The sequence below is a fragment of the Monocercomonoides exilis genome (assembly GCF_001643675.1).
Source record: "Monocercomonoides exilis strain PA203 chromosome Unknown scaffold15-1837935, whole genome shotgun sequence".
Taxonomy (NCBI): domain Eukaryota; phylum Preaxostyla; order Oxymonadida; family Polymastigidae; genus Monocercomonoides; species Monocercomonoides exilis.
The window spans coordinates 1,012,114-1,032,404 of NW_027150560.1; the positions used below are offsets into that span (position 1 = coordinate 1,012,114).

The 20,291-nt window shown below is 33.6% G+C and overlaps 3 protein-coding genes across 3 annotated transcripts; 1 reads left to right on the forward strand and 2 right to left on the reverse strand.

Annotated features, from left to right (window-relative positions):
- Nucleotides 1-1,334: 1,334 nt before the first annotated feature.
- On the reverse strand, nucleotides 1,335-3,254 carry MONOS_16292 (putative DDE superfamily endonuclease; the record flags this gene model as incomplete). The annotated part of the gene is made up of 2 exons (XM_067869208.1): nucleotides 1,335-2,630; nucleotides 2,919-3,254. The coding sequence occupies 2 exons, from the start codon at nucleotides 3,252-3,254 to the stop codon at nucleotides 1,335-1,337; spliced, it is 1,632 nt and encodes a 543-aa protein (XP_067730015.1).
- A 2,737-nt stretch (nucleotides 3,255-5,991) lies between these two features.
- On the reverse strand, nucleotides 5,992-6,437 carry MONOS_16181 (uncharacterized protein; the record flags this gene model as incomplete). The annotated part of the gene is made up of 2 exons (XM_067869095.1): nucleotides 5,992-6,208; nucleotides 6,295-6,437. 2 exons carry the CDS (start codon nucleotides 6,435-6,437, stop codon nucleotides 5,992-5,994), a joined length of 360 nt encoding a protein of 119 aa, XP_067730016.1.
- Nucleotides 6,438-13,183: 6,746 nt separating this feature from the next.
- Nucleotides 13,184-13,618, forward strand: MONOS_16747 (uncharacterized protein; the record flags this gene model as incomplete). Its single annotated transcript, XM_067869621.1, has 1 exon — nucleotides 13,184-13,618. The coding sequence occupies one exon, from the start codon at nucleotides 13,184-13,186 to the stop codon at nucleotides 13,616-13,618; it is 435 nt and encodes a 144-aa protein (XP_067730017.1).
- Between the last annotated feature and the right edge of the window lie 6,673 nt (nucleotides 13,619-20,291).

Genomic DNA, 20,291 nt, shown 5'->3' on the forward strand with positions numbered 1-20,291 from the left:
TATTTTGAGAGTGATCATTGAAGAATCGGAAATTTTCATTTGTCGTTCTCAATAACTGACACTCGAGAATTGCTATATCGTTCAATTGAAGAATGTGCAAATCACTTTGCTTGACTAAAACAACCTCCTTTGCTATCCAAATAAATACTTCCTCCTTTGAAAAAACTTTTGTATTCCTTGAAGTTCCACATGTAATATTCAACTGCAATTATTTGATGAATATGATTCTCATTATTTCACCATACAGAATGCACGAATTAACTGAAATTTCCACTTTGACAAACACAAATAGCTTTGACTTTCTTTGAAGCTATCACTCCTCCAAATATTTTCGTTGATTGGCATTTTTCAAAATTGCATGATTTTCTTTTATATGAAACTGTATTTGCCTAACAGAAGACCTTATCTATTCTTGCAACTTCTGGAAAAGCATTTCGACCACTTGCAATTCATTAATATTGCTTTGGCTCTCTTTTTTGGTGAAGATTGCCCCATGCACAATTATTGTTAAGCAAATTGATTATTCAATAAACAATTCAATAGCTTTCACAGACAAGGATGGAATATTTAGTTGCCATGAGCGAAAATTTTTTATAACTGGAGTTCCGAAAAATTGACTTCATTTATTCTGAAATTGCATTGTCCACTCTTTCGATGTGATTCGTGGATAACGATATTTCTCGGTCAAAATATGCAATTCCTTTAACTTGCCTCCTCGCTCTTCTCTGAAAAACATTGTTGAATGAATGGCTTCAAACTTTTTCCGAGAAAACCCGTTAGATAAAACGAATGATGTTGTTGACATTACAGCAGCTAGGATTGAACTTCTGGAAATTGTTAATGCATCAATGTTGCTCATTTCGCGCATTTTGCAATAAAATTTTTTTGTCTTCACAGAAGGTGAAATGTTTTAATAAAAAAAAACATGAATGAATACTCACATGAATCAAATCGCTTTTTCATTTCTCCGTTTTGCAAAAATCTGAATATCTATCTTTATATCACAGCCTTTTTATTTTTTTTCATCAAACAATACCATTTTTGCTTTGTTTTCACATAACTTTCAGTGCATTTTTGTATGCAGAACACTACGTTTCAAGGAACACAAAAATTATATTTGAAAATAAAGGAAAATAATAATACCTTTAACGAGTTCGTTTTTTGATTTAAACATACATATCTGTTTATAGAAATTGTTTTAGAAGTGCTGAATATTGTTGCTTTATAAACAAATGAATTCTGTGACTTTTTGTATAGGGTCAGTTATTTATCGGGACCCTTTTTTTTTATTGGGACCTTTTTTTTTTTTGATGTGAAAAAAAATTAAATAAAAATTAAAAAAACACAAATGACGAATCCAATTTACGTATAACTTTCCTTTTTCCTTTTTTTCTTTCAATTACATTGATTTCTTCCTTTTCATTTTCATGATCATCATCTTTCACTTCAAATTTTCTCTTTATTTTTTTCATTTCAACTAAAGACTTTAACTCATTATCGTCTTTTTGCTCTTCTTTTTTCATTTCTTCAGAAGAATTCTTTTCATCGTCAACTTTTTCTTCTTTTTCTTCTTTTTCTTCTTTTTCTTCTTTTTCTTCTTTTTCTTCTTTTTCTTCTTCTTTAATTCCCAAATGTTCACTCCAATCATTCAGTAGCTTCTCATCAGTAATTAATTTGCCATAGAAGTCGAATCTGTTTGAATGAGTTGAAGGTTGATATTCCGATGTTTCTGGCAGCTTCATGAGAATCGGCCCAGATTCGTTATGAAAAACTCCACTCGTTGCGAAGGCTTTTTTAATGACAGCAGGTGAGAGGGCAGTATGAATTGCTTGAGGGAGAACATCCACAAGAGCTGTTCTTTTCGATGAAGATGTCGATGAAGATGGAGGTTCATATTTTGTTTGCAACTCTGTTTTCAGAACAGCGAAGACTCCTCTGTCAAGAGGCTGTGCGATATGTGTGCTGTGAGGAATGAAGGTGATGACGTCGATATTTTCTTTTTGAAATTCTCTCCAGATTGTTGGATCTGCGCGAGAAATGTGTGAGTCGATGAGAAGCAAGCAGCGAGAGTTTTCCAGTGACATGCGCTTTCTGCGATCAATTATTCCTTGAAGGAGTGTTGAAAGTGCGTATTTTTTGAATTGATTGCAGCCCATCCAACCACTTCCGTTCGGCCAGATATCCAAAGTCTGTGACAACAGCGGCTTCATTTCATCAGGAAGACTTTTGCTAGGCCATAGAATCACAGAAGGAAGTGCAAATCCATCAGCAGCCACAGCAGCGACCAGAGTAGAATTCGCCATTTTCGGTGGTTCTTTGCGAAATCCTGGATTTTCATTTTTTGGATGAACCACGCTCAGCTTAGAATTGGTAGGAACTCTCAGTGAAGACTCATCCATATTAAATATCAGTTCTTTGCAGTATTCATTTTTTTCATGTAAGCCGTCCAGCAATGAATACCAGGGCTGCAGAACACTTTGGCACGACACCGCAAGGCGATTAACATCAACATTTTTCGGCGAACTTCTCTTTAGCTCTGGATGGCGCTTAACAAACTGGTAAGCCGTAGCCATTGAAACGTTAACGTATGGGGCGTCTTCGTCGTCTGTATCATTTATTACATTTTCCATCTTATATGGGTAATTATTTTTGAAAAGTCGCAAATGTTTAATTTTCATATAAATCAAAAAATTCATATCTTGATCAAATTTCTGTTCCCGCTCATGTAACTTTACCAAAGCGGAGGATATAATTTGACAATGCTATTTAACACATTTCTGTGAAGTTACATGAGCGGGAACAGAAATTTGATCAAGATATGAATTTTTTGATTTATATGAAAATTAAACATTTGCGACTTTTCAAAAATAATTACCCATATATTTATTAGAATTATTAATTATTTAACAACAACAAACCAGTTCGCGAACTTTCCGTATAGGCAAACAGCTTCCAGATCTTGATTCAATGATTATTTCATCCAGAACAATTTGTTCTTTGTCTCCTATAACAAATTGCGGTCTTCCCACTTTTGAAACCAGCCTTTTGCTTCTCAGCGCCAGAACAGCGTTTTTGATCCTTTTTCGTGAGAATTCCATGGAGTTTATGGCGTCTGTAATCCTGACAACTCCATCAACCACAATGCGCGCCATCCGTTCCAGCCGATTGTCAATCCTTCTGTAGTCGAAAGATTTCATTGCAGCACGTAATTTCCTTTGTCCAGCAATTCTCTTTTGTTCCACAGCAATTTTCATTTTTTTATTACGGTTATGATCTTAAGTCCAATTTATTAATTTATTAATTTTATTTTTCAATTTTCATTGAAATTAAATTTTTATTTACATTCAATACGAATTTAAATGGTTTTATACCCCTTGTTACCCACCTATTTATTTATTTTTTTCGATGGAAGGGATTAACACACCCCATCTCCCCCCCATTGGAAATAGGCTTCGTATTAAAATGTAATTATCCTAATTTTCAGGGTTTGCTTATATACTGATAATGTTTATAAATATATAAAAAGTGGGAATTTTAATTTTCTTTTTAAAAATTTCGGCACCGTTAAAAAAAAAAGGTCCCGATTAATAACTGACCCTATTGAGTTTCTTATTATGGGAAAAGGAACCATAAAATGTGAATGTGACTTGTTTCATGTTCACGATTTTCAGTTTCTTCACGAAAAAAAAAAAAAAAAAAAAAAAAAAAAAAAAAAAAAATTCGTTTTCCTCAATTGGAAAATTGTTTGTATTTATTTCTGTGAATTTGATGGAACTTTTATTTAGAAGTTTTCAATTGTGCTTATTCATGATCGTTGCTCTTTAGAATTCTTCTTCATTATCATGTAACTTTGTTGTTTTTTTATAGATATTTTCATTTTTTTTGAACAATGATGAAAAATAAACCCAATTCATTTATATTTTTCATCACGTATTTCACTTCATAACATGTTTTGACACTTCAACTGCAGCTTTTGTCAATAATAATAATTGATGAATTAAATGTGATCAACAATCAATGAATAAAATATCAATCAAAACAAATAAAAAATGTCAATATGATAAGAAAAAAATAAGTTGTCATGTGAGTTATAAACAACCTGATCGTTTTTTCCATTTTTGAGTAATTTTTTCGAAAAAACACAAAAAATCTCCTTTTAGAATAACGAATTTTAACAAAAAAACACTTTCTCTTTTGTCCATGTTTTATGATCTATCTGTTTTGCCGCTGTGCAAAGGTTTTTTCCCTGAACAGGGGTTTTTCCCTGACTATCAAAAATAATAACTTAAATGGAATCAGAAATTGAAAAATTGTGTGATATTGTTAAACGTGCTTATGGGAATAATGAAACAAGTAATAATTTTCCAACTTTCACATATTTGTTTTTTTAACTACCCACATTCAAAAACAACGAAAAATGATCGAAATGAGGTGAAAGTTTCACAAAATGAAGTGACAAGTACTCGTAATGAAAACCAAAGTACTCGGAATAATAAATAAAGAGCTCTGGTTGATCAAAAAGGTGCTCGGAGTGATATATATTGTGATAAAAGCCTTATAATGAAAATATCAACATGTTCTGAAATAAAATTTCAAGAAATTTCATTGTTTCAAAGCAAGAAATTGATTACAAAATGATAATAAATCAAATTCTTTCTCACATTCTTCTTCAAAGATCATTTCAACTTCTTCTTTAAAAGAAATAAAAAATTCAGCAATTTTCAGAAATGAATCTTTTTCACCTCATTTCAATGACACATTTGAAATGATATTAATTATTCAAATGAAAAATTAAACACAAAAGACTTTTTTGTTTCAAAAATTTATCATGGAAAATTTATTGAAAATTTTTTTGATAGAAAAAATCAAATTCTATCAATGGATTATGAACTTTATAAAAAAGTTACTGGTTCTAAATCCAAAAATAATTTCATATTTGTAAATATCAAAGAACAAATAGTGAAATCATCTTCTTCTACGAAAAATACAAATTCAACAATAAAAATGTTTTCTTTATCTTTTAAAAGAATTCAATAATCATCTGCATCACTTTGGAAATTATTAGCTCACATCAGTCTGTGTGCGATATTCACATTTTAATATATGGAACAAACAATTCTTTAACTTCAATATTTTTGTAATAAAACGCCTTTTATATTTAAGAATTTGTTGAATATAATCGAAAGTATTTATTTGCCTTCAGCAAATCTCAATTAAATATTATTTCATTTCAATACTTTTTTATATTTGAGAGAAGTCACTGTTAACACTGTGAATATTCAACATGTTTCTTCCATTTGATTGTAAATGTTTTTGAAGTATTTTTGAGACAATATAGCATTTTGATGGTTATTCATTTTTTAAAAGAATGTCACTTTGGTGTTTTGCATGTTCAACAAGTTTTCACATTGATGAATAAAATAATCAGGATATTAATATTATTTAATTTTACAGTATGCAAAAGTTGATTACAACTGATTTTTAAAAATGCTGTTTATTTGGAACAGTTAATTTTATGTTTAACATGTTTAATAATTGGACTAAAATCAATTGCAACCCGTGAATATGAATTTTATTTCTTTCTTATGAATATGTAAAAAATATCACTTCCACAACAGATTTCCCCACAACCCTCCCTCTGCATTTCCCTTTTCTCCTCTTCCCGACTTATTGTATCAGTGAAACAACCACTCTAGCTTCAGCCCTTCATCCACAATCACCGTTCCAAACGAGCTTCATCACATGTGCACAAGATCTTCTTCTTCCTCCCGCATCCTTCTCCAACCTGTTCTCCTCCCTCATCCTCGTTCCCATTTCCTTTCTTCTTCTAATTTCAAATTCCACTTTCTCCTCACCTCCACTCTCTTTCTCTTTCTCCTCTCCATCTTCTCATCCTCCATTCCTTCTTTCATTCTCATTGCTATGATTATTTTCCTTTCCTTCTCTTCCTCCTTCATCTTTATTTTTATTGCCATTGTGAATCTCCTTTGCTCACTCATCTCTTTCTTCTCCATTTAGACCTTCAACACATTCACTCTCAGCTTTGCTCTTCCGCTCTGTCACTGCTACCTCCTTGTCCTGCACAAGCGCACTCAGCAGCATCCCTACCAAGGAACCATCTGTCCCGGACCTCTTCACCAGCTCTAATGCCGCTTCATGCTTCTCTCGGTTCTGCCTTAGAATATTTTCCCCAGGCTCCACCAGCCGCCTTAGCTGCACACAGTACGCACAATCACCACCATCACCATCCCCGCCTCACTCATCCCAATAAACATGGTGATAGGCCATGCACACCACTCATGCAGGCTTAGCCTCCTGATTGCACCTTCACCTTTCCGCTCCAGCATAATCGCTTCAACCGAAGTGAACTTTCCTCCTTCCTTTTCCTCCTTCCCTGCCATCCCTTTTTCACCTTTTCCTCCTGCCAGCTCCTCCATAGTCATCTCTTCACTTTAATACATTCCACGCGCTTGCACATACTCCTCTGATCCACTCTTCTCAATCACCTCCCGCCCAATCCTCCCGGACCCCCGCCACTCCGTGACCTGTCCTGTGCCCTCAAACCGGAATGTACTCACTTGCTATCAACAGCTGCAACCAGCACTATTATTATCGTTCAAAAACCCGTACATTTATCATGTTGAAAGATCATTCAATAATTCTTGATATTTTTCTTTCATTTCCATTCGACAGTTTATTGATGTTCAAACCGTTGATAATTTTTGCGTTTATAAAAGTAATGTTTATTACTCGTAAAAGATTAATGAGTTGGGACAAAATATTTTGCTTCATGCAATTTCATTCCAAAATAAAGCACTTTTCATTGACTTTTTTCTATCAAAAAACACAATAAAAATGGGTCCATTTTTTGACATTCGTGAAATGTTGGGAAACTTCATGTTTTGATTTCGACAATGCATGTTTTCAGATAAGAAAATCATTTTTTTTTCTAAATCTGATTAAGTTAAATAAAGTTATAAGTGAAATATTTTTTGTGCCTTGTGCAAAAAAAGCTTGAAAGTTCATATTTTCCCCCAGTTTTTCAAACATGATGTTGTTATTCTTTCAGTCATTGTGAATTGTAAATATAATAAAGGACTTCTGATAATGAGATCTAACAACAATATTTCAAACAAAGAGCACAACAAAAGTCATATTGTTTGCAACAATTTCCATTTATATCTTTGAACAAAAGCTGATGTTTAAGAAAATATGCTTATGTCAGATAGCATTAGATGAAATAAGAAAACAAATAGAATTCGAATAACAGAATCAATCCTTTTGAATTTCAAAAAGATAAAATGCAATTTCTCTGGATTTTTCGAATATCAAGCAACAAATATCACAATGAAAAGCATTATTATCAAAAGAACATTCTTCAAATCTTCTTTGTATTTTCATCATCACTTGTGTCGTCATTGAACTCAATCCTCAAACATTTTTTCTCCATAATTTCTTTTCGTTTCTAATTTTATTTTCTTTTCAAAAAAATTTCATCTTGGCAATCTCAACCTTTTCTTCATTTCTCATCAATTTCATAAAATCATTTCTTGTTCGTTTCTTTTTCTTCTTCATCCAAACCGACAAATTACTGATTGCTGAAGTTTTTATCTTTCTTCATTTTTTGCATTCTCAATTATTAAGTCTATTTATTTATCAGTTTTCTTGTTCCCAATAGCTTTTTCTTCATATTTCTTTTTCTTTGGAAAAAATGATTCTATATAATCGTTCTTTGTTTTCTTTAACACAAAATTATTTGTTTCTTTCTGGTTCCCTGCTCATTCTTTCCAATACCGGAGCAACTTTGACCAGTCATACACCTGTTTGTTTGAATGCATTCTTGATTTTTGAAGGAGTTGTTGCTGGAAAAAAGCTTCTAATAGAAAATGAAAGACAGCGGAGCAAAATGCAGAAGAAGATCGATCAGATGAAGTTTTGAAATTATTGTCGAAAAAATTATTTGAATATTCAAAAAATAGAGTTATCACATAGAAGAAAAAGATGAATCAAATTTGGTGGCAATTTTTTTGATGATGTTGTTTCTTTTTTTGCAAACGTTTCAACAGCTTCATTACAGTGTGATGAATGGTTATCCAAAAGAAACAAAAATGATTTTGTTCCTCCTTTTTTCATTTTTTCTTCAATAAGGATTAACCAGTTTTCGCACATTATTTTTTCGAAGATTTTCGTTGTGATCCAGCCAGATGAAGCAAATATGTAGTTAATATTGAATGAAGAAAGTGTGAGAAATTCTGAAGGTGTTTTTTTTCACAGGCCAAAGAAGAAAAGATGACAAACATGAGCCATCCGCGTAGGCACATAAGCACAATGTTGTGTTGGAAGTCTTTTTCGGAGTAGGAGTCGAAGGAAGTTTCTGGTTTTGCAGACATACCACAAGTTTGCAAGAATCCTCACCCAGATGAAGTGAAGTTTCATCAAAATAAAAGATACCTGATGGGACTATTTCTTTCTCATTCACAATCTGCGAAAGTTTATCAAACCACTTTCTGACGGAACAGAAGATTGGGAAGATATTTTTGCAGTGTCCAATTGCTTTGAAACAGCTGACTTCAATATTGAACTTTTCTGAATAACATAGTATGCGGCTGTTAAACTTGGTATTTTTTTCACTTCTTCGTCTTTTGAGGATTATTCCATATGCTCCACAATCTAAATATATTGAAAAAATTAATTACAATAATAAAAAAGAACAAAAACCATTTTGTGCACGTCTTTAACTCTTATTGTTTCACCTTTTGAAAGAAGAACAATAACTTGATTCTCAATTTTTTCTATTAAATCTTGTGTTATTATTGGTGGTCTTCCGTTTACTCCCGTAGGTCTTTTTTGCTTCTCTGCAGCTATTCCTCTGTACCACGAACCGTTAGAAATTGTTCCAGAATCGACAGCTGCTTTCTTCGAAATCGAATGATCTTTTCGAAGTTCGAATATTTTCAAAGAAATTGATTTTTGTCGAATAATTTCAAATGTGGAAAATTCTTTTCTCAACTAAGGCTTTGATAATTCTTTTGAAATTGTCATCAACTTGGGTTTGTTTTTTGATCATGATTGAAAAAATGTGAAAATTAATTTTGATTTTTTATGTTCGTGCAACAAGGAATGCAGTTGTATGGAATTCTTTGAACAAATAAAGTTATTCTCGGAATTGCTGATATTGATTTTTTAATATTTCTTATTAAGAAATGAGCAAAATATTTAGTTGATTCTCTCAACAAGGAGAATCAAATTTGAATAAAATATGGTCTTTGTTTGAATAGCAAATTAATGTCAATACTTAAAGGAATATAAATATATTGAAGAAAATGTTTTTAGATGAAATAATCGCTTTTCATTTTTTCTTGAAATCCTGGTTTTTGAAAGATTCGTTGGTTTTTGAACGATGGTCACTGGATGAACAGCCTGTATTGTTCCAGCTCCCCTACTGTATACATTGTTCAGTAGTGCCGAAGAATACCACTCGATCAGCGGGTTGTTGGACATTATCTCCATTTTGTCCACTATCACAATGTCCCCACACGGACATATCCATCACTTCGACGAGTTTTTCCGCTCATGCTCCACAACTGGAACTCACGCTCCTCAACAAGCACATGCTGCTTCATCCGGAACAGCCCACTTCAGCTCTTGAAACAAAACACCAAACTCACTGCTGTGGCCCCTCTCTCAACTTGCACGCTCCTCCCACCGATCGTTTCCAGATCGCTTTGTCTCTACAACTCCCACCTAACAACACACTCCACAACCACCAGCGCACTTCCCCTGTCTTGCTCAATCTCCCATTCGCGTTTTCTATTATAATCATGAAAACTAATAACTACGACTGTATCACCACCCACTGCTGATGTTCTGCACTTTTCAACTATCACCACCAACTGCCAAACACCCAGAGTTCCACGTTCATTCCCACAAACGCGATCCATCTCAGCCAGCCATTCGCATGTTACGCTCAACCTCTAAACTTTCACCGTTGTTTTCATTCAAATTAGCGTATCGTCATTATGCTCCACATATTTGTGAAAAACAAACTTTTATGATACAAATGAATTAAAAAAAATTTAAGAAAAATCTCAAAAAATAAATGTTATTTTCAGACAACAATTGCATGACTTTTTGATATCAAAAACATATCAAAAGAATTTTTTTTTAAAGAAAAACACAAATAAATTTTTTATGACTAATTGACTGGAATTTCTTCAGTGTCCAGCAGTGACGTGAGTGATGTGGTATTTTTTCCATAAAAAAATTGATCACAACGCAATCCTATATTTATTAATTCATCGTAAATAATAAATTGAAAATTTTTAATTATAAATATAATAAATTCCAATGAAATAAAGCATAGGTCTGAATTGTGCCGTTTTTTCTGCTTTGTTGTGGAAATTTTGAATTTAAAATTGTGAAATATCATAATTTTTTGTTGCCTAAATCAATCGGAATAATAAAAAATGCTTCTCTTTATTTTTTACGATTTTTTTGTTTTGGTCACATACACCTAAAATAATTCAAAAACGAAAATTAATAATTCAATTTCGAAATTCATTTAAAACCGAAAATTTTAATGTATCTCGAGAATGGATTTCAAAAATTTTCAAGTTGTTTTTTAATCAATCAAATATTTATACTCAAATAACTGATTTTTTTAATTGATATATAAATCCAATCTATTTTTGAATTTTTTTTTTATTTTCGAAAATCATCAATGAAATGATAGAAATTTCAAGAAACTTCATTCTATTGAATATCAAAATAAAAATATTTAAATTTCAATCACGTTTATTGAAAAATTTAGAACAAGAATTTATTCCCAATAGAAAAAAATGTTTTTCTTTGGAAAAAATATTTAAATCATCAATTTTTATTATGAAAATGAATTCATTTTCTTTTAAAATTAACTTAGTAATAGAATATTTTCAATCAAAATAAATGAAAATTATATGAAGAAAATTCATAATCTTTCAAATATTCATAAACAAAGTGAACTGATGAAATGCAAATTAATATTATTAAAAACCCAAAACACAAGTTATTCATTCCACAAATCAAAAAAAATGTCCATTTTCGAAATCGAATTAATAAATTACGAAATTGAATTATAAATTTTCAATTTTGAATTATTTTTTTTCGAATTCGAATTATTTTTGGTGTATCCCATTGTAATTCAATTATGATAGGGTAATCCAAAATATTTTGTTAAATTTTTATAATACGGTATTTGAATTGATGCGTTAAAAAAAAATATCACAAAAATAATCACCATAATGAGTCATAATAAATTGAAATCGCCTTATCCAACTAACTAACACTTGAAAAATCATATCTGTTGATATTCTTAGAAGAATTTTTGAATTCCAGGAACGAATTGTTCGGATATCAGGAAGTTCCAAATTGCAACAAATTGCAGCTTATCATATATTTGATCATGGTTCAAACCGATTTAATAAAAAAACATTCAGTTTCACGTTAATTTTTTGATTATTCATTTAAAATTTCCCATTTGAATAATTTTTGCAAAGAAATATGGACAACATCATATGGGGCAAAATTTTTTCATTTTTGAAAAAAACCATGTTTTGTTCCAAACTTATTCTGCACACATATCACAATGCATATAACATTATTATACAAAAAAATATTTGCAACGAAATCCATAACAATAATTTATTTTCATTTTTGAAAACAAACGTGTTTTTTAAAGAAATATCAGGAGAATATTCATGAAAGGTGTGATTTGAATATTGTTTGCATAATAATATTATTTGAACAGGTCTCGAAGTTTCACTGAATTGTCTATGCTGCTTTTATTGATTTCATATTAACAGGAACTATCTGCGTTTTATTGTTGTGACAGAATGTGGAAATTTTGTTCATTCGAACTGATAATTGGATGAAGACACGATAATATGAGTATTTATTGTATTTTCAAAATTTTCAAGAAATATAATTAAAAGAAAAAGAATAATCACTATCTGTTTGAAAATAGCTTCCTTTCTTTCTTTATCATTATCTTTTTTTTTTCCCTCTTCCTCTATCTCCTATTCTTTTCACTCCTTTCAAACACATCCATCCCTCTCTTCTATCTTCCGTGTTAGTTGTTCACTTTTGTTTATTTTCATCGAGTGGTCTGTATTTTCCATCGTCTTCTTCATCCTTGTCTCAATTTCAGGCATCTCTTCTTTATCCATACGGTTCTGCACAAAAGATGCCTGCTTTTTGATGATTGTGTTGGAAGGCATTGGTATTTCCTTGCATGGCTTGCGTGCTGTTGTGGAGGCGAAGAACGACTGGCTCGACAGAAAAATGGAAAGTGCTTCTGATGCACTCTTCGGCTGAGGGAAAGGTGAAGTGCGCAAATGCATGGAATGAGATAGGGCTTTTGAAGGATGAAATAAAAGATATCAAGGTGGTGAAAATTATGAAATTTAGGTTTTAACAAAAAGTCTGTTATTTTTTAATGTTTTTTTTAACAATTATTTTGAAAAAGAAATAGATTCACAACTTCATTCAATACTCAAAATGTTTTTATTCATTTTCATTTTCATCATCATCATAAACATTTTTATCATCAAAGCCAACACATCTCCTAATTCATTTATCCACCCTCTCCCACTGCAACACTGAAACCACCAGCATCATCTGCCACTTCGCTTATGTCTCTTCTCTTCAAGCACACTTCTGCTCCCCTGTTTCTTCTCTTATTTCTCCCTGTCTTCACTCTCTCTGAGATATCTGCCTTTGCAGAATGCACTTGTTCTTCACATACTAGTTCAGCGCAACCATTAGATGTGTTTGTGGAGGATGTCTCGCTCCATTTAACAGATAAGAAAAACGACAAAATAATATAGCTGCTAATTTCACTTGGATGTCTCATAGTGTTGAATGGACTTGTGCTGTTTGCAGTGGGGAAGATATCTTTTCGGAAGAAGAAGAAAGAGGAGAAAGAGGAGAAGGAAGAGAAAAAGGAAAAGGTGATGATGATGAAGATGCTTGTAGAACTGTGCATGTCACAATAGATAAATACGCCTCCATCCACTTTTCATTCATCTCTCTATTTTGTGTGCACAGCAACTCTTCTGACTTGAGGAGCAGCCAGCCAACCCAAATCTGTGTCAAATGCTTCTCCAAAAGCAAAAGATATGACTTATGCTCAGCAACATCGGGATGAATGGAACAAAAACAAAACAAAGCGAGAGAACAAAGGGAAGCAAAGTTGCTGGGTGCTTTTGTTGAAGAAAGAAGAACATCACAAAATGACTGCGAAATGATCGTGTTTAATGCATCTTCTGGTGAAATTGGAATAGATGGAAGCGAAGTTGTGGAAAAGGATGAATCCGATGCAAAAAGAGGAGTCGGTTTTGTTCCTTTCAAAATCATAAGAATGGAGAAAAAAGAGGACGCAGACGGAGATGGTGAATTATACAGACAAGAAATGAGAGAAGTCAACAATGCTAATGCTTCTTCACGCGGAACCGGAGGCAGCTCATCCTGGCAAGCACTGTTACCATCCAGAGGAGCAAGAGAATACAGCGACTTCACTGCATATGTCCACATTCCCGACTGCTTTGACAGAGAAGGAGAAAGAAAGTCCTGGCAGCGCTGAGGGTAATTGGCAAGGAGTAGCAGCCAAGAGCAAACAGGAGACAGAAAGCAGATATCGCGAGGAAGAGGAACAGAGGGACGAATTGGATGGCTTTCTTCTGCTCGGCAGGCAGAAGATCAAGCAGCGATGTGAAGAAGAAGAAGAGGTGCTGGAGCAGAATGGAGAGGTGCTGCTGTGATTGAGAGGCGTCTGATCTAGATAAATACACCGAGACTCACTTCAGGATAGCCGAAAAGGCGCAGAGGAGCTCTCGGAAGAAGCACAGATAATGTAATTGAAGAGAACCCGCGTCTTGCCTGCATTCCGATGAAGATGGAGAAGAAGTACGGAAATCAAGATGATCAACCCGAAGAAAAAGTCTGGGGCTGTTAGTGAGAAAAATAAAGGGACAATTTCATTTGAGATGGAAAAGAAAAACAAACTATTTAAAACAGAAATCTTCTCAGTGCAATCCATTTCATCTGCTTCTCATCAGTTTATTATACTCCTTCTTCAATTCTCAAGCAGTCTGTTTTTTCTTTGGTACTTATGTCGAATTATCCTTCTCCTTTTCTTTCGTCTTCACCTTCGTCTTCGTCTTTCCATTCTTCTTTACCATTTTTTGCCACTTCTTCTTCTCCTCTATCACTATTTTATCATTTTTCGTCTTTTTCTCATATTCTTGTATTTTGTCTGTTTCAATTCCTTCAACTCCTTCTTCATCTTCATTTTTTTCTTCGTCTTCATCTTCACTTCCTCCTGCTCCACTTCATTCTTCTTATTCTTCTTCCTTCTCCTCTCCTTCTTCTCTTCTTTACACAACCGCTCCACCATCTGAACGTTATCCTCATTCTTCAACATTTGTTCACTCTTCACTTCGACCTTCAATGTTATTTATTCTCCTTCTCTTATTTCTGATTCCTCACACTCATCATCATCGTCTTCTTCTCATCCTCCTCCAACTTCTTCTTCTATTCCAATAAGTTCATTTACGGTTTTCCTTCTTCTTCTTCTTTCCTCACATCTTGCCCTTTGTTTCGATTTCGTGAGCCATCTCAGCGAAAACGATAGGACAAATGAAAGATAATAAGTGTCTGAGAAGCTGGTTATGTCTGCTTCGTTATGAATGTTTCAACAAAGACAACGCTCATTTCATTTTTAGACTCGTTCTGCAGTGGAGACGATGGAGACTGAAGCACAGACCTCTGGAAATGTTGTATCTGATGCTAGAAAGACAGATCTGTGTGGGGTGTTCCACTAGCTCCTTCATAACAAAAGGCCCACCGAAATCTTGTGATGCTTGGAGCGACTGAGGGTGTCGCTGCACTTCCTTGTTGCTGAAGAGTGCAGAGTTAACATGCGCATAATGTGTGGAGACAAATTCATCAGTTCGTACAACGAGGATTTATGAGCAAGTGTTTCATCAACATCTGCTTTTTTAACTGCTCGATGATTACATCAGCTTTGAAAGCCTGAGTGCTTTGCTGTGAAGAATCAGGCAGCGAATGTGCAGTTAAAGTTGGTTAAAGAGAAACAGAAAGAAATAGAGAGAGAAAGAAAAAGGGAGAGGAAGAGAGAGAGAGAGGGAGGGGAAGAGAACAGGATAGAAGGCAAATTGAGTGAGCATCTTGAATTTTTCGTAACTAAAACATATTCCCATAATCATATTTGGTTGGCTCTCCGTTATAAAGATCGTGTTCATCAGATACTGTTAGGCAACACTTGTGCTCGCCAGTTCGGGATCATCCACAGATTTGTCTGTGGAAAGCGTCCAGGTGGAAACAGTTGGAAAAGAAAAAAAACAAGTATTAGACGAAGAAGAAGCAAAAGAAGAAGAGAAAGAAGATGGTGATGAAGGAGAAGAAGATTTAGAAGGTGATGATGGAGATGGATAAATTCTTCGAGAAAAAGAAGAAGAAGAAGAAGAAGAATAAGTGGAAACTGAAGAAATTTCTCCATTTTTGTTTGCACTGAGCGGAGGCAGAAACAGAAATGTATTCATGAAAAAAGAAGCTCAGTGCTATTCAGATTCTCTGTAAGTCGAGCTGCTTTTGAAAAACATATAAAATATATCTTCTGACCTGACTCCCTCCAATGGTCATTTCATTCCCATTCTTCACCTTCCTCGCCTAGAAAACTCTTCATCACTTCTTACAAATTGTTTTCATCAAAATCCTGCAGTCCATTCAACCCATCAAACTTCTCTTTCTTCAGCGATATCTTCCATTAATGCCCTCTTCCTCCTTCATTTGGCTCTTGCATTCTCAAATGAAACAAACGAACTGCGCTGCTTTGCTTGTTCATTGCTCCTGTTGGATTTAGCTATTGAACGCACTAAATTTCCTGGTGTTACACGACACCTGCAACGCCAATCCCTGTTGAGAATACAATAGAACGGAAACAGAAACAGAACCAGACAATTAAATGAGCTGAAAGAAGAATTCAACAAGGAAGTTAGAGATTCAATTACTCTCCTTATATCATTGCCGTGAGCCATCCTTCTTCCTCCTGTAACGCTTCTTATCCACTCCCTCAGAAGCTCCATATCACCTTTGTTCTTTCTTTATGGGCATAGGTGTAAATTGTACCACTTTTTGTGAGCACTTTTGAAATTTTTTAACTAAACACCGTTAATATACATAATTAAGCAAAGCGGTTCAAGGAGGGAAATTTCGAAATTCGATCATGAAAATTTTCAAAAAAATTTTGATAATTTGCAACCCATAATATTTTCATTAAGATCACAAAGAATTAAAAATTCAATTTGACGACTTCACAAAGTTCAAAGCAACTTCGCAATGAAACGGCCAAAGAAGAACTAATTTTATATTGTTTGTCTTGGAGTATTTTCACTTTCACAGTTTTTAATACAGTTATTATTCAATAATTCAATATTTGAATTATGAACTTGTACACACATAATAGTGGACATCGTGAATTTTGCAATTGCAAATACATTAAATGATGAACATGATGTTTGTATATTTGTTTTTTGTTTATAAGAATATCACTGTTTTTTTCATTGCTTTTGTATTTGTTTCTATATTAATGTTAAATATTTGCAACATAAACTTGTTTATCATTGGAATTGTGCACATATGTTTAAGTATTTATCTATTTCATTCGCAGTTTTATTCGCAGGCGTTTCAGTGATGATTGAAGGATCAAAATGAAAGAATGAAAGGAAATGATTAAAGTGAAATGTGTGGAATGACCAAGGCAGATGCATGCAAGGCGGGAAGGTGTGTTGCGGGGATAAACATAACGCAGCTGAGCTCTGCAATCAAAGTGTTTATCAGAAGGCATGAGAGTGAAAGGGCAACGATCGGTGTGAAGAAAAATGTTATAATAACTGAGAAAGGAAAGACAGTGAGTGTTATAGAGACGAATACTCTTTCTTCTTAATCAGCAACGCTGTTCACTGTGATGGGCGGGAAGTTGGAGTCGAAATTATTATGCTAGCTGAAATAACGGTAAATCCCAGGTTTGAAGAAGTGTATCCAATAAAATCATCCGAATTTGTGCTGTTTCGGCCACAGCTGCCAATAACTGCCATTGAAGAATAAACAAAATTCTGCTTAAGCCCCTAATCTCCACGCTGCACCGCTCACAATCGCTGTTTCCATTGCTCCCATCGCCTTCCCCTCCGTTTTGTCCCACACAGGCACCCGGATCATCGAAAAATTCTTCTGTTGGGAAACATCCCCAGCTGTGCCCTGCTGAGAAATAAAATCCGAAAAAAAGAACATAAAAAAGGTGCAACACATCAACATCCCCCTCGTGAGGCAAACAAAATGGCACACCTCCACCAGTATGGCTGAAAAGATAACATTCTGAATGGAAACAACGCCACCCACCGGAACCAAGCTGCTCCAAAAGCCCACTCATACGGCAAACTCACAACACTTTGCAGGCACAGCGCATAGAAAGAGGTATCACAAACATGTTCAATGCGCATGAACAGCCCTCAGATAGATGAATCGCTGCCCCATTTCCCAGCCAGCTCAGAGACTCAGCAGCCGTATAACCTAAAGGTTCAAAAAACTCCCCACGAGGATACTGTACAATATATCTGCACCATACAGAATCGTTTTTCAAAAAGCTCGATGATTATTTTCGCTAATTATTGATTTTCATTTCACATTCACAAACTTTTTATTAACTAATTCATTTCTTCAAAAATATTTCAAAAAAATGCGAAATGTTGAACTTAAAGTTGTCTATAAGAGCTGATTTCCAAAAATTCATTTCATAATTTTTGCAAATGTGTTTATTTAGCTTGACTGTTTTCTAAAGGAAATGCACACTTTGATTCTCCTGTGTTTTTCGTTCCTTCTTCAGACGCCATTCAGAAACCTGGATGAAATAAAGATAGCTCTATAAAAAAAAAAAAACAATTAAAAAAACAAAAATGAATTGATAAAGATAATTTGAAAAAATCAACAGCAATGAAATAAAAATTCAAAAAAATTTAGATGAACGAGTTTGTAATTAAGAAATCAAAGATTTCGTAATCTGAACAAACAAATGAAGTTTCTATGAATATTAACTGTATACCACTTTCAATTGCCTCCTTGTCTAAACCTCTAAGTTTTCTCCTCCTCTTTATCCTTCTTCACTTCTCGTTCAGAAAAGCTCTATTGCTTCAAAATTCCCCATGACCATCTCAATCTCCTTTCCTCGAATTTCAGAAAGCAAAATCTTCCAGCCTCTATCGTCAATTACGTCTGCATTTTTTTCGCTGCTGTTTGATGTGGTTTGTGATCATCCATTATTACCTCCTCTTTCATTTCTTGCCTCGAAAAGACTTATCCTTTCCTCAGCTTCATCTTCACTCCCCGCAACCTGCCACATATCATCCTATCTCTTTTCACTTCTCCCATTTTTTTACGCTGTTTTCTATTCTGTTTCTTCTGAAACATGCAGTTGCTTTCACTTCTATCATTAGAAACAAATACTTCAAATTCATTCCTCCAATTATTACATAAAGATTTTTTCGCATGCAAACACTCCTCAAAACCTTTTTCTTTCCCGCAGCAACTTCTTCACTTCATGACTCTTCTTTTTCTTTCTCTTTACCCAACATTCCATAGATCCTAAACTCAATGACCAAGTTCCTGTGTGACTAACAATCTTTGTCTAACAAGCTATTTCTTCCTTCTCTCTTCTTTCAACATTTCTCGCTTCAAATTCACTGTGCATACAATCATCTCGTCAGCTGTTCTTCTTCTTTCCATCTTCCTCCAAGATGCATTGAAAATGACAAGCAAATAATCATTCCTTTTTCAGCATCTTGAAATTTAACTTTGTTTTTGTTTGATCCATCAATTCACTTTATGTGTCATCTCTTTCGTCAAGAATCGCTTCCGTCTTTTGAAAAGCAGCGTTTAATTCAACTTCTATTTTATCAATTGTTTATTAAGGAAATTAAAAGAAGAATGATAAATGTTTTATAACTATTTTTTAAAAATTAGAAACATTGATATACAATAATCCAAACGCATTTCATTAATAGCTTTATTTGACTTTGCTTGATTAACAACAACTTTTATTGAGTGAACGCTATTTATAAATCCAACTATTGAATCAGTTAAAAATTATGACATAAAGGAAATATAAGTGGTAAATTCATCGAGAGAACAATACCTAATTAAACTCTGGTATAAATATAAAAACTTGAAGTTTATTTGAACTTTGTGAAGTCGTCAAATTGAATTTTTAATTCTTTGTGATCTTAATGAAAATATTATGGGTTGCAAATTATCAAAATTTTTTTGAAAATTTTCATGATCGAATTTCGAAATTTCCCTCCTTGAACCGCTTTGCTTAATTATGTATATTAACGGTGTTTAGTTAAAAAATTTCAAAAGTGCTCACAAAAAGTGGTACAATTTACACCTATGCCTCTTTATGTTCGTTTCGTTGCGGACTTCATTGGAGTGAGGTTGCACATATCACGCACTTTTCTTTCTCTCTCATATTTCTCTTCTCTTTCCTTCTCCTTCTGCAAAATCCTGATCTTCTGCTCCTCTTTTATCTGCGACAATTGCTTCCAGCTTGTGGGACTCGTTGAAGTAATTGCTTCCATCATTCGCTCCTATATCTTCTCCTTCGATAAAAACTTATACATTAATGACCTCTTGTTCTTCTTGTTAAATCAAAGTTAATAAAAAAAAAATATGTCTCCCTCCTTCATAAAGAAAATAGAAATGTTAACTGAAAGATAATCGAATCCAATGAAATTAACATTGATTTCAATTGGTTTTCAGTAAAAGCAAGAAAGAATTCAAAAGAATATCATTTGTTATTATTATCGCATTCGAATCAATTATTGGCCATTTATTATCATCATATTGATATTTCTGTTCATTTTAAACATTATGAATTTTTATCATTTCGTCGTTTTTCTAACACTCAATTTTTTGAATAGTTTTTATTATTAGTCTGTGATCAGATAATTTATAAAAATGTTTAGTAACAAATCAAAAACTGATAAAAGTCGAATTGCATCAACTATTGTAGATACGATATTTCATGCATCACCTGAGGATCCGGAGGGATGTTTTGAATATTTTGTTTTCCGCTCCAAATTTGGTGAATCCTTCCGGAAAGTGTTGGAGGTTAATCGCGCTGGTATGTTTAATTTTTGATAACATATGGGGGGAAATACGGACTTTCAAGCTTTTTTTGCACA